Genomic DNA, 15048 nt, shown 5'->3' on the forward strand with positions numbered 1-15048 from the left:
AACTAACTAAATCATACTAAAAACATACTAAAAACAATGCCAAAAAGCGTATAAATTATCCGCTCATCAGTCCCTCTGCAGAAACTCAAGCTAATGGCACAATTACCTCCTAGCGAATGAGGAAATCTTTAGATTTTGCTTTTTATGGTTTTTCTGTTATGACTGTGTTACTAAGCTTGGAAACAATGTTTTGTTAAAGACTCCGAATATTGTTATTTGGTTCTAGGTTGTTAAGTGTTTTGAACTATCTTTATGCACACTATGTTGGATTATGTTTTTTGTTTAAGTGACATTACATCTACTATAACCTATGGTTTGGATTATGAATTGTGTTATCCATGGGTTGAATGGTCAATGTTTTAAGTTGTCTTGAATTGAATTTGGCCTTTAGGTCATTATGTCATTACCACATTTACAGATTTCATCCCTACATATTGCAATATAGAGCTTCTGATTTAAGCTTGGAAATTAAGACATCACTTTCATTCATAAATTCAAACAGGTTCATAAATGATACACCATTAAACCCATTGTAACATCACAAATTTTCCTATAAATTTACCAAAAGAACACAATAATCTCCTAAAATTGACTAACTAATCATCTGAAATTTAAGTGCATTCTATACGGTTGCCTTAACTTGTATGGATTTTCCAGCAACAAAAACAAAAACCCAATCCACCCAACAATCCCTAAAGTAGCAACAATCCTAAGCTTCAATTCAACATCCTTCAATCTTGCTTTTAAGCTTGTAAGTTTTCTCCTACTTCTTGCAATTTCAGTATCCTGCTGAGCTCCTCCAGCTTCTGGATCTGCCCAACGAAAAAAATCACAAGCATCCTGAACCTGTCATAACCCAGAAACATAAGTGAAACAAACCTGAATGCCCAAAATCATGCTCACAAAGTCGAAACAACATACCTCATAGTATACGCAACCCCAAAATCTTCGGCCTAGGTTATCCTTTGTCGTTGAGGTTCGCAGAATCGGCCTCTCTCTATGTCCGCATACCAACTCCTTCCCAGGTGAATGAACTCGACACGATCTGGAACTCTGGGAAGCCATCGACGCAGCATTGTTGAACCCTAGGCTTTGTTGAACCCTAGCGCTGCTTTTCTCCTCTGAGCATTCGAAGAAGACAATTCTCTTTTCCTTTTCACACAACAATCCCTTTTTTATTTGTTTCGATTATTATTATTATTATTATTTGATAAAAAATGAATAACAGATAGCAACGAACTCAGGGGCATAATTGTCCGAAGGACCATTTTAAAACCAACACGAACTTTAGGGATGAGTTTGTATGCAAAATAAGGTTGGGGACGAAAAAAATTTTCGGCCTCTACGTAAGGGACCAAAATCATACTTAACCCATTGTATAAAATCAAAGCAAACATCATAAAAGCAAATCATACATGTATCAAATCATATAAAGATGAAAGCAAAGCATTAAGGCATGCTAAAATATCAGAACATTTGATAAGAGAACATAAAGTAATAAGCTATCTATAGCAAAATGTTCAATATCAGGGCCTGTAAAAGAAATTATTAGAGGCATTTTATTAAGAAAACACACACATAACTCACAAAAATAATATTAAGAAAACAACAAAGGACTATAGTATCCAAGATATCTATGAAAAGACTTATACCACTAGTTTGAGAAATTATCCCATTCATCACGCTCAGAAAATCTCATCTCGACCTAAGAGACAACTAGAAAACAACATTAGCTATATAAAAGAACATTAATTTCAAATAGATCAATATTGGTCTTAGCTTCAGGATATTGCTACAATAGAAAATGATTCAGAATTTTGTCCCCTGCATAAGTCTTTTGTAGAATTTTCTAATTCAAGTGACAATGCTGCAATGGTGTTGTCTTCTCTTAATTATTGGATGCATTTGTTGTAACTCCTTCAAATATTCTATAATCTCATCCATTGTAATGATTTTATCTTTTTCATCAACTCCAACAGTCACAAATTCTCAACCATACTTATTTAGCTTGATGAAAAAAATTGACTATCTCATCATATACTTTGAACATCCACTTATCAAAATATCAAATCTCCCTTTTGCTTTTGGATGTAGGCAAACTTGCAACCTCTTTTATGAAACCTTTGGTATCCAAATTCATTTGGATCCTTTTATGTTAAATTTTTTTGGTTGTCCAAGAGCATTGTAATCATGAAAAATCTTATAAACTTTATCACTAATTTTCTTTTCGAAAATAAAGCATTTAGGAGAGGAATGACCAACTCAATTACACTTGCTGCAAATGTTTCTCTTTGCTCTATATTTCACATTGTAACGATTATTATTTTTGAAAGAAGTGGCATTTTGCTTCTTTTTGAAAACAGATTTGATTCTTTTATTTTTAGAAGAAGTTTCAAAATCATTTTTGAAAACATGTTGTTTTCTTTCTTCTTCATAACCGATACTAGATTTTATAAATAGAGGCCTTTGATTAGCAAGAACTTTGTCCAAATTTTTAGATCCTTGATCAAATCATTTTTAGATCTTTGTAATTTTTGGATATGAACCTCTGCCTCTACCCTTTTGTTTTCAACAATGAGATCAATTGATGTAGCAGCCAAATGCTTCAATTTAAGTTCTTCTAGTTCAATTTTCAAAAGCTCATTTTCTTGTTTTCAAAAGCCATGAAACAAACATGAGCTTCACGATCAGATTTATCCCCTTCATCATCGCTTCTAAGTCTTCCCATGAGGCCATTAATACCTTATTCTTTTGTGGACATTCTGCCTTGTAGTGACTTGATTCATTGCAGCAATAACAAATAACTTTGTAATTTTTGGATATGGACCTCTGCCTCTGCCCTTTTGTTTCATTGGCTTTCTTAATGTTCTAGCAATGAATTCGATGTTATTATCGGATAAGTTGTCTTCATATTCTTCTTCTTTTTATGTGATTTTTTATTTAAATGTGACTCCTTTTTCTTGTTGTTATTAACGAGATCTTCTTTAGAGAAGTGTTTTCCCATTGCATCAAGGTTATTAATGATGATGAAGAACCTCTCAAACATTGAATTAATTGATTCATCTTTTATCATGAATAATATTTTATATTCCTTCAAAAGCATGTCAATACGGGTTTCTTTGACTTGCTCGGTTCCCTCATGTGCGAGCTGCAATTTGTCCCATATCTCTTTTGCTATTTTGTACCTTGAGACTTTTCTGAATTTCTCAAAGCAAATGGCGCAATACATCATATTGATAGCTTTGGCATTTAGCTCTACTTTATTCTTTTCTTCAATCGTTCATTCAAAATCTTCCTTTGGAATAACATTGTCTTCATTGTTGCATTCAATAGGAACATTTGAGCCATTCACAATGATCTTCCATATATTATAGTTAGTTGATTGCATGAAAATTCTCATCCTTTCTTTCTAAAAAGAATAGTTGGTTCCATTGAAAAAAAGAGGTTTATAACATGATTGTCCTTCGGTCAATATGTAAGCCACAATGGTTGTCATGGACCTTGTACTCCAAGTTATTAAGCTTGCTCTTTAAACTTAAACTCTGATGCCAATTAAAAGTTTCCTAATGACTTTAGAAGGGGGAGGTTGAATAAAGGAAATACAAGTAATAAAACACATTTACGGTTTATGTAGCAGAACTGATAAATTATGAGATTATTTTAATTTTTATCTCTTTCCAAATTTGCAGTAACAAAGATAAAGAAAAAGATGATACAGTGACATATCTTAGTTTAGTCTCCAAGGCAATGAGACCTATATCCAATCTTTACCATGAACCTTGGTAAAATTTCTACTATAATCAAGAATGATTACAAACACCAATTCCAAGAGATTCACACTCTTGGCACTCACCTAAGCTAGCCAAGCTTAGTAACCTTTAAGTGCTAACCCAACTTAAATACGGGAAATCAAGTGACTCTAATCCCATATACTTTCGAAACAATCACTCAAACAAAAGTATAAAATAGCTTTTGTGTGAACTAACTCTCTTTATTTTTTTTATCTCTCAATATGAACTTAATTCTAGACAATAAAAAAATTAGAACACATTCAAATAGAAAGGAAGAATAAAATTAGCAAAGGTTGTATTTCTCAATGTGTTTCGGTTGGTTGCTTCTTCCTTGAATGATTCTTTCATATATATGAAGCTTAATCTCTTCTTCAATGTAGGAATCATTTCCTTTTTCGATGTAGTAGTCGTTGCACCTTTTAATGCTATAACCGTCAGTTTAATTTGAGAATATCTTTCTTCTTTTATTTGATAGCATGGTGCTGCAACTTCTTATCATAGCATGATCTAATTCTTGGAGAAAATTCCTCAATTAATTGTTGTTTTGAATATATTATGAATTGCTACTTGATTGTTTTCTTTTTCTTAAATTCATCTTTGTAGGATTGCCAACTGTATAATGAAGGTCAATCTTCAAGAATGAATCTTCCAAATCTATCTGATTACATGAAATCTTTCTTTGTTTGTTGTCTTCTTATTTGGTAATAATATATCACAATGAATGCTTATTTTCTTGATATGTTTCTTGTTGAAATTCGAATTCTATTAAAACTTTTATGTAATACTTCGAATATATAATTAATATACTCAATTAATTATATCTTAATCAAATGTTTGTTATCATCTAGGTTATCGGATATTCCCTGAACTCATTACAAAGCATAAAACATCTTGATTTTTCTAACAACTTAAATCGTGTCTCCATCTTTATAGGTCACTGTTACAAAAACCAGGCTTCAGGAAAATAAAGGGGTATTACTAGAGTTTACAAGATTTATATAAGGATGCATCGATATGACCATATTAATATCGGAGTTATGGTTAGTATATCCCATTTATTAAAATAACGATCCTAATACACATTCAAGTGTCCCAAACTCAATAAAAATAGCTCACACAACGAGTGTATGAATTACGCACTTCTTTTTAGCTTTTCTTTTTTTTTTTTTCTCTTCATCGTCGTTCTTTTATTGTTGCTATTGTTGCTGCATTTTTTTCTTTTCCTTCTCCTCTTCCTGGTAGTTATGACAGCATTATGTATTTCTTCTTTTTCTTTGTTTAATTCTTTTCTTCTTTTTTTCTTATTTTATTCTTGTTAAGAGAAAAAAAATAAAAGAATATGAGAAGGTGAAACAAAGAAGAAAAGATGAACAAAAAAAGAAGATAATGATGATGATGATAGGGAGTTTTGAGTTAGGCAAAATTTATCAGAAAATAGCACCGAAGATGGGGAGTTTTGAGTTATGCAGAATTTCAGAAAATAACATCAAAACTTTTTAATTGACACTGAAATTTCTTAACCGTGACATGGGTTCTTGTTAAGAGGGTGAAACAAGAATTATAAGGATGTGAAAGAAGAAGAATGAGAGTTTTAAATTGTGCATAATTTATCAAAAAATAGCACTAAAACTTTTTAACTGTGACACGGGAAGTTTTTTAATTTTGACTCCGAAATTTCTAACCGTGACACAAGTTCTTATTAAGAGGATGAAATAAGAACTATGAGAATGTGAAACAAGAAAAACAAGAAGAAGAAGGGTGAAATAAGAACTATGAGAATGTGAAACAAGATGACGATGATGATGATGATATTGTGCATAATTTATCAGAAAATAATACCAAAATTTTTTAACCATGACACAGAAAGTTTTTTTATTTTGACGCCAAAATTTTTTTACCGTGACACAGATTTTTGTTGGAGGGTGAAATAAGATTATAAGAACTATGAAAATGTAAAACAACAAGAAGAAAATGATGATGAAGAAGAAAAAGGAGGAGGAGGAGGAGGTGTTTTGAATCGTATAGAATTTATTAGAAAAATAGCACCGAAATTTTTTATCCGTAAAGGACATTTCTTAATTTTGACACCGAAATTTCTTAACTTTGATATAGAAATTTTTTTAACCGTGTTATTTCCAACTAAATGATATAATTTTCTTATCATTGAACTAGTTGAGTAGTATTGAATTCATATATAAAAAATTTAGCCATTTTTGTGTCATTTACAATAAATTGATGTATTTTTTTAGTTCTAAAATATATTTGAATGTATTTTGTAAGTTGAGTGGGTTAAGGTTTTGGTTGTGTTTTTTTTTTTTAATTTCTTGGATCATTTACCAAAAATTTCTTTGTCATTTCTAACTAAATGATGTGTTTTGTTATCACTAAATTGATTGTGTAGTATTAAACTAATATATAAGAGATTTAGAAATTTAGTCATTTTTGTATCATTTATAACAATTTGATGTGTCTTTTGAATCTAAAACACATTTAAATATTTTTTGTGGTTGATTGAGTCAGTTTTAAACTTGTGGTCCTTTGAATATTTTTGTGTTATTCACAAAAGTTGTATTATTCATAAAAAAATTATGTGTCATTTACAACTAAATGATATGTTTTTATTATTGTTAAGAAGATGATGATAATAAAAGAGGAGGAGGAGGAGGAGTAAGAGAAAGAGGTTGTGGTGGTAATGGTGACAATGTCAACGATATCGAAAGAAAAATGAGGGAGAAAAAAAAGAGAAGAAAAGGAGCAAGAGTGTAAGAAGAAGAAGAAAAAATGCATGTACAATAAGTGACGCGTAGATATAAAATACATTATAACAACTTAGGTTGAACTCAGGTATTTCGCTTGGTTGTGTAACTTTTTCATTAAAATAAATAGTACACGCATGTTACTTCTGTATTTTATACTACTAAATTTTTCCTTTGCTATAAACAGTTCTTTTTCTTTTTGAGATAGTTATTAGACCTTAAATTATCAAGAATAAACTACCATTTGTACCTACGAAAGTTTTAAACGCTGACAAATATATCACAAAACAATAAAATTAAAATTGTATCCATAAAAGATCGGTTTTATACGACAAAATTATCCAAATCTTAAAAAACTATTCAAAAATCTCAAACTACCCTCCTCTCCACCACTGCTACCATCGTCTTCTCTCTTTCCCCAAATCAACCCCCACCGCAATCAAAGGGCTCTCTCTCTCCTCCCAAATCGACCCCACTGCAAAGTGAAGCTTCCAGGTAACTTCATTGCTGATAGGGAAAACAGAAAAAAAAGGGGGATTATTTCATATTTGAAAGACTTCCATTACCAAAAACACAACACGTGCATTCTAGATTGCACACAAGAAACGCAGAAAGACAAAAATCAAAACATGGAGTACTATGACGCTAAGTTTCTCTACCGCTATGGCGGTGGCGAGATCAAACGCTGCCCTAATGACTCTAAGATCTCCTATGTTGGTGGCCACAACAATATCCTCTATGTTAGCTGCGAAATCGACTTCACCGCCATGCTCGCCGAACCCTCCGCTCTCTTTGATGCTGCCGGGGTTGATTTGGAAGGGGAGAGAGAGAGAGAAATTTGGCTGCGATGGGGATTGACTTGGAGAGAGCGCGCGAATGAAGATAACAGTGGTGGAGAGGAGGGTAGTTTAGGATTCTTGGATAGTTTTTTATGGTTTGGATGATTTTGTCGCACATAACCGATCTTTCATGAGTACAACTTTAATTTTATTATTTTGTGGGTACATTTTATCAGCATTTAGAACTTTCATTGATACAAATGGTAGTTTATTCAATTATCAATGTATTTAGAACTTTTGTGGATACAAATGGTAGTTTATTCAATTATCAATGTATTGTCTATGGAATTATTTTTCTAAACCAAACATGAATTCATTTCAGTCCGGCTCGTAGGTTTACATCTGGTTTATACTAAAGTGTATTAACAAAATGGCATAAATGCCTAGCACAATTAGAAGTAATATTTAAATTTCCCAGGAAAATGATGGCAAAAAATTATTGCAACAGTGTAGTCAAAAAATAATGTTTGCAACACTAACTGTACATTTATAATAGCAGCTCCCCGGTGTACGCTGTTGCGCTGGTTCCTTGTTCAGCCCTTGAGGCAACTTAATTCCTTAGTTTTTACTTTTTAATGTTCACAGGAACCACCAAAGTTTTGAAAAATGTGTTCACTCTATTGTGAAAATTAGAGGAACTGATAAATATCCAGCTAATATGTAAGGAGGACTTACAACAACAGATGCCAATCGAGTAACCATTACTGCAGATGAAGTTGAAGATGATTGACATTGAGTTGAACTCATAGCACACTGATGATTGATCAAGCCTAATTTGAAACTAGAATGTTTGACTTCAAGAAGGCAAGACGGTTCTTGGTTAAATTGATCTTCTCTTCAGCTTCGGCTGCTTTTTCTTGCACTCCGCGGACCACATCTTCCGGGGCCTTCTCTACAAACTGAAGAACGGGACAGAAAACAGTAGTTGGCACCAATTACTTCATTGCATTTATTCTAGAGGAATTTTATACTTAATATTATACGATAATACAATTAGACACTTTGCAATAGTAGAAAATTCCAGCTAACTAACAATATAATTTGATGAAAGCTAGCAAGTTAACAATAACAAGATCTGATAAGAATAATATAGGAACAAAATAGCAGAGCAGAATTCTTTGGCAACTAAGTTGAATTGCACAATTGAACCGTGTAACAAGACATCATCTGCACACTTCAGAAATTCTGGAGGTTGTAAAGAACATTTCATACCTTTGGGGAACTAAGTTTAGCTTTGAATCCATCATACTCCTTTTGCATCTTGGAAAGGCGCTTTGTAAGACGTTCAACTTCAGCAGAAATATCAACCATATCAGCTAGAGGGAGATATGCCTCTAGTCCTTCACCAGCCACAAGGTGAACCGATTGATCTGCATCTCCTGAATAACAATCCACCAAAGAAACCAACAAATTTGAATCAGCAACCAGTTATTAATTGAAACAAGAAAAACAGTTGATTGGATAAAGTGAAGGAAAGATGCAATGTCAGCCTTCATTCAAGTAGCATGAAATCAAGCAGAAATCATCATGCCTGGAGGAGAATTCGTAAAATGAAGATTTTGTAAATCAAGCCGAGAGAGAAGAGCTAAAACTTCTTTTTCTTCCTGCAAGAAGCAAAAGATACAAGTTAGTGCTACTAAGAAGAAAAAGAAAATGACAGGTATTAGGTCTGGTTATTGAGAAATGAGAAAATGAAAATTAAACCACACTTACAGCTACATATTGGATAACTTCATTGCTTGCAACCACAGATGCTGATATCCGCTTTGCAGGCTCAACTGAATATTCTGCCCGAGCATTCCGGATAGCTCTAACCTTGAAATATTAAAACAAAGTTTGCATATAATAAGATTAACATAAATCAAACTACTAATCGGAAATTGATTCCTTAAATACAAGAGAATATACAAAATACAAATATACACACCAAAGCTTGCAAAATTTCAAACTTTTTTATAGAGCTGGTGTTCCTTGGGAGTTGGGTCTGTGGCCAAGGTGATACAATAAGGGCAAGTTTCCGGTTGGGGAGTGCCTGTTAATTGTAAAAAATAAAACTTCAGAAAACAATCGTCTTATGATCACTTATATTGAAAGAATATTGACTTAGACTGCCACTAATAAATTTGACGTATGATAAAGGATTAATTTGAATGTAAATATAAATATGCAATATCAATTTGAAAAAACTGAAGGTAACCATGTATGACTTACCAGATAACTTTCTTAGCAACACAAAACTAATTTTTATTAAAATAANTATATTACAAGTGAAGAATTCATGCTTGTTAGGTATATATCAGTTACCTGCCATAGCTCCTCAGTTACAAATGGCATAAAAGGATGCAAAAGTTTGAGTATGTTCTCGAATGTGTACAGAAGAACAGCTTGAGCTACTGCGGCAACTGATTTGCCTCCAGAGTGATAAAGGCGTGCTTTGCTAGCCTCAATGTACCTTAAGATAGCAAGAAGGTTAAAGAATTTGCGGACTATTAATCATAAAGAAAAGAGGAGAAGCCAAGATCACAGATTTGGGATGTTATAAACAAGTATTAAGATCTTTTGGATTTCAAAGTCATAATATACATAGCATTATGAACCTATAAAGGGTAACATACCAATCTGCAAAGTCACCCCAAAAGAAATCATATGTTTCTCGTGCCACTTCTCCAAAATAAAATTTGTCATAGCTTGCGGTGGCAGAATCAATAAGCAAGTGAAGTTTTGACACCTGGAATTGAATAAAATTATCATGCAGCTCTGCAAAATTTGACAAAAATTTATAGATAAAGTGCCTTACCACCCAACACTCTGATAAAGGGAGATTAAGTACAGAATCTTCACAATCAAACTGAAAATAAATAAACGAGTCAGTCTTAGCTAAGAATAGTTACAACCAATGCTCTCATTTAAATTTGCTAAACATCAATTGAAACAGTTGGAATCAAAGTACCAGTATAAAAGGTAAACCAAAATTCCGTGTCAAAAAAGAAAATGCCAACAATATTCATACCTAATAATATGTCAATGCTAAGAAGTTATAAAATTCAAACTGTAGTTTATTTATTGCTTCATTTGTTCAAGGGTAATATTCAGGTCAAAGTTTCAAAAGGATATTCATCCATCCATATGCAAGCAACTGAGTGGAAAAAAGTGAATCACTACTTTTGAAGTGCAAAAGCTGTCAACAGATTAGAACATACTAGGAGTCTAGGACTCACCAACTTCTTAATATTCATGAAAATCAGAGCAACACTTTCCAGTATATATAGTATTATCCCGGAACTTATATACATGCCAACATCTCGATACAAACACATACATCCTCCAAAATACACATATACAGACACAAACATGTATAGCATGGAAGCTAAGAAAATTTCCTCACCTGGTTAGACAATAAGCTTTCCCAAGCAGGTACATCATTTTTATCAGGCAAGTTCTGCAATATGAACTTGCCAGCATTCCACAATTTGTTGGTGAACGCCTTATTCGAGGTCAACCGCTCAGTGGATAAATTAAGGTCCTGAAAGAAACAGATGTCCCATCACCATTTTTGATAAGCAAAGAAACATCCTCATGAGTCTGATCAGAAAACAAACCTGGCCAGCTGTTCCTAAAGATAGTGTGAATCGTAAAGCATCTGTCCCAAACTCTCTGATTGTGTCAAGGGGATCAATCACATTTCCTAATGTCTTCGACATTTTTCTCCCCTGAAATTAGTTCAAAGTTAAAAATTAATCTAGACATATAGCAGATCTTACAAGCAAGACCAAGTTGATAAGTAAAAATTTATAATGGTAAATAAGTTGAAATTTTAAATGCCAACAATGTATTTTTAGTTTGCACTGTCTGAGAGTTAGTTTGTTGGGCTGCATTTAGATTATGCCTCTGAGGCAACAATACAAAGACGAAGAGACAGAGAAAGAGACGGATGTTTTATGTCCATGTCTCCAAAACCAAACAAGATTGTGAATCCCGTCTCTATATTTCTGTCTCAAAGATAAAATCCAAACATAGCCTTGAAGAACATGCAACATGTACAAATGTTTAACCAAAATAGATGCTTCTATAATAACTAGATCCTAGTTACAATAACTTGGAAAAAGAAAGGAAGAGATCACATAGCGTGGCTGTGTAAAATATTGGGAAACTGTAAATCCACATAACATGACGAGGAGTTTCTAATGATGTATGACAATGATATTATAGTCCCTAAATCTTCAACCAAATTATGTGTATAGAAAAGTAACAGAGGCATATCAAAGTTAAGTGTTCAGCAATCTGTATATCTTTAATAAAAATTGACACAGAATTTGTTAAGTTGTCAACAGAGCTCATTGTAATAATGCATTCTGGATCTTACATAAATACTAACTTTCCTATATAAAGTAGCAATAAGTTATGAAGATCGCCATTGCCACTGAGAAAGTTTTGGGAAAATGGCAATTTTCCAGACACTATGGTAACTCCAAAATACAACCAAATGGTGAAGGTAAAGTCACCTGTGAATCCCTAATGAGTCCATGCAAATAAACATAAGAAAATGGAACAGTTCCCGTGAATTCGATCCCCATCATCACCATTCTTGCTACCCAAAAGAACAATATATCGTGCCTGTAAATAATTAAGTGCAACATCACTTTTAAGTTCTTAAGTAAATATGATACGAGAGACTCGAGGAAAAGTATTCATGCAGATCAATACAGAATAGATCATGTAGCAAATATGGAAAGGGATTTTATCCACTGATGTTTTCATCTTGGGTTAATTATCCTTTAATGCAATGAAGGATCTCTTTCCTCTCAATTTCTTAATCATATTTTCCTCAGTCCTTGCGAATTCCTCGTTTCACATTAAATAAATAATATAAGAGAACTACCAAAAGTAGTGAATGACGATATTTCCATTCCCAAGATGAAATTGTGTGTATATATATATCACCAACTTCTGACTAGTCCTTTATTGTTAAAAAATAACCAGGAACCTATCTATTATTGGCACTTAACTAGTACTAAGCACTTACCCTGTTTCAAGCATTGTAGTTGGATAGAACTTCTTGAAATCCTCTGCTGATAAATCTGGCCAACCAAGAGTGCTAAATGGCCATAGTGCACTGATCAAATATAAAACAACATACATAAATATAATTAGCCCATAAATATGACTGATGGAAGATAGAAACATAGATCAGGATTCAAAACTTAAAAATGAACCAGACCAAAGACATTGTTTATAACATCAGTTTAAGGTTCCATGTCATCTCAGAACAGATTAGTCATGCTTCAGGAAGGAAATCACAACATGCCCGTCATGGTTGCATATAAAACATACCTTGAAAACCAAGTGTCAAGAACATCAGGATCCTGATATATTTCTACATCCTTTCCATATTTCTTGTGAGCTTTCTCAAGTGCTTCATCAGCATTCCTAGCAACTATATATTCCTCTTCATTGTTTTTCCCAACAATATACCAAACAGGTATCCGGTGTCCCCACCATAGTTGTCTGCTTATACACCAATCTTTAATGTTGGAAAGCCAGTGATTGTAAATCTGTTACAAACGTAGAGAAATTTGTATCATCCAAGCAAGAACAGAACTCGACAATAATAAAATGTATTAAGACTGAAGATTGGCAAGGTCGGGCTCTGGTGACTAAGCAAGATATATGGGAAAAATGGAGGAGTTATTCTATAAATTCATCGAAGGGTACACAAGAATAACAGCATGGATAGTTTGACCAAGACACCCAATAAGATATCAAAATTACACTTCTGGCCTCAGAATTCAAGTATTTGAGGCAAAGAAAGCATTAAAAATAGATGGACAACAGTTAAGCAATTACGCCATAATGTACCAATTGATTGTAGAAGTAAAACAAGTACGTATATATCAATATAAGTAAACAAGACACACCTTCTCAAATCTTTCTGGAATTATCTTCAACTCTCCTTTCTCAACAGCTTGAAGAGCTTTCTCAGCAAGAGGCTCCATAGTTACAAACCACTGCTTACTGACAAGAGGCTCTATCACCTAATTGAAAGAAGGAGAAAAACACCCAGTGGGAGGCAGCATATCCAATACAAGATTTAATCAGTCAATGAACATATTGCCAACTCATTATTAAAAACTAATTATGAAAACATTGTCTCACTTCTCCACCACGCTGAGATCTAGGAACTCGTAAAGTATGTGGTTCCTTTTTAACAGCTAATCCTGTCTCCTCAAGCTCTGCCCATAGTTTCTTTCGAGCCTCAAAACGATCAAGGCCACTAGTAATACAGGTTTTGCATACAAATATCAGAGCCATCACAAAGGACTAAATGTTCAACAGCTAGTATGGATCTCTGGCAAATACCTGTATAAGCCAGCAACATCATTTAGTGTTCCATCCTTGTTCATTACATTGAGTATTGGAAGTCCGAGCTTCCGAGCAAGAAAATAATCATTATGATCATGTCCTGGGCTGATCTTCAACACTCCAGTTCCAAACTCTTTATCAACATGCTGTAACACAAAGCCAACCAATATCATGGAATTCATATTAGATTTATCTGGGAAGAAATGTCTCTAACATTATGCATAAGGCTAAAAGAAACATGTGAAAAAGTTGTGTTAAATTGCACAACACATCTTTTTCTTTTTTAAAAGTATACTCTAACCTAACTCGGCCTATGTTCACATAGCCGGTCTCAAGCCCGGAAAAACGAGGAGGGTTGTTCGGTGTGCGACTGCCAACGCAAAACAATGTCGCATCCCAATACATGGCCATGACGCAATGACGTCCTTGAAGCCATGTTGGATTGTGTTAGGCCTATGACAGCCAACATAAAACAAGGTCGCATCTTAAAGCATAGACACGAGAGAAAGGGCTCTCATAAGTAAGCAAGTACACAAGGAAAAGAAATAAAATTTAACAATGTATGAGAATCTGAATGATTCTTACAATAGGGAAGCAAAAAGACTTTAAAAAGTCACAAGCTGAAATTGATACTCATCAGACAATGAAGCAAAGCCAAACTGATGCACGAAAACAGCAGTTGACATGATTTAAGAGCCTAATTGGTTTATATTTTCATTTTCAATGTTTTTTGTTTTCAAGATTTTGTGAAGGAAAAACTGGTACTAGTGAAAACAACAGCAGTACCTAATCACAAATTGAACAGTAACTGTGAGCGAGCACTTAATTACAAATGTTTTTAAACTCTAAAGACTAAATTAAAACAAAAAAATTCAACTGAGGACGTATTCACAAATTAGATGAAACTATAGAAACATCCAAAGTAATTAAAAATTTTCTTAATAAAATAAGAAAAAAATATAACTTTTTGAAACTTCCACTAAACAAGAAAGCAATAGTACCAATGCTGGAGGACAAGATATCCTCCTTTACCATCACAAGCAAGAGAAAAATATAAGAAAAAGAAATAAACCAACACAAATGAATAAAGAAATAAAGTATTCAAACAACTTAGTATATACAACCAAGAAGACTCTGAAAAAAAGTCAACTTTATATTTTCTTTTCAAAGGACCAACTTTATCAAGAAACCACTCAGACACCAAAGCCAAATACAAGTCATAAACTCCGTATGATAGAAGATCTTTAACAATAAAGAAAAACTAGATTACAATAGTATGCATTTATCCAGCATTGGAGTAAT

The 15048-nt window shown here is 33.3% G+C and overlaps 2 protein-coding genes and 1 long non-coding RNA gene across 6 annotated transcripts in view; 1 reads left to right on the top strand and 2 right to left on the bottom strand.

Annotated features, from left to right (window-relative positions):
• Nucleotides 526–1126, bottom strand: LOC107647199. The gene is made up of 2 exons (XM_016351312.2): nucleotides 922–1126; nucleotides 526–846 (listed from the first exon to the last, which is right to left on the bottom strand). The coding sequence occupies exons 1-2, from the start codon at nucleotides 1063–1065 to the stop codon at nucleotides 601–603; spliced, it is 390 nt and encodes a 129-aa protein (XP_016206798.1). The 5' UTR covers nucleotides 1066–1126; the 3' UTR covers nucleotides 526–600.
• Nucleotides 5108–7833, top strand: LOC110263454. The gene is made up of 2 exons (XR_002349133.1): nucleotides 5108–5138; nucleotides 7036–7833. It is a non-coding gene; the product is annotated as an uncharacterized LOC110263454 (long non-coding RNA).
• Nucleotides 7749–15048, bottom strand: part of LOC107604788 (valine--tRNA ligase, chloroplastic/mitochondrial 2) — a 14514-nt gene continuing 7214 nt past the window's right edge. For 2 of the 4 annotated variants that reach the window (XM_016306478.2, XM_021104743.1), the window contains exons 11-26: nucleotides 13744–13892; nucleotides 13540–13657; nucleotides 13302–13418; nucleotides 12718–12938; nucleotides 12410–12499; nucleotides 11889–12000; nucleotides 10986–11096; nucleotides 10772–10909; nucleotides 10184–10234; nucleotides 10002–10114; nucleotides 9691–9838; nucleotides 9314–9418; nucleotides 9100–9201; nucleotides 8918–8990; nucleotides 8599–8765; nucleotides 7749–8285 (exon numbers count right to left, since the gene is read on the bottom strand). In XM_016306478.2, the coding sequence (XP_016161964.1) occupies nucleotides 8157–8285; nucleotides 8599–8765; nucleotides 8918–8990; nucleotides 9100–9201; nucleotides 9314–9418; nucleotides 9691–9838; nucleotides 10002–10114; nucleotides 10184–10234; nucleotides 10772–10909; nucleotides 10986–11096; nucleotides 11889–12000; nucleotides 12410–12499; nucleotides 12718–12938; nucleotides 13302–13418; nucleotides 13540–13657; nucleotides 13744–13892 (1944 nt within the window). In that variant the 3' untranslated portion in view covers nucleotides 7749–8156. The remainder of the gene's footprint in view (nucleotides 8286–8598; nucleotides 8766–8917; nucleotides 8991–9099; nucleotides 9202–9313; nucleotides 9419–9690; nucleotides 9839–10001; nucleotides 10115–10183; nucleotides 10235–10771; nucleotides 10910–10985; nucleotides 11097–11888; nucleotides 12001–12409; nucleotides 12500–12717; nucleotides 12939–13301; nucleotides 13419–13539; nucleotides 13658–13743; nucleotides 13893–15048) is intronic. The other 2 variants (XM_021104745.1, XM_021104744.1) reach the window with 1 other exon arrangement.

Source organism: Arachis ipaensis, chromosome B06, assembly GCF_000816755.2.
Source record: "Arachis ipaensis cultivar K30076 chromosome B06, Araip1.1, whole genome shotgun sequence".
Classification (NCBI taxonomy): Eukaryota; Viridiplantae; Streptophyta; class Magnoliopsida; order Fabales; family Fabaceae; genus Arachis; species Arachis ipaensis.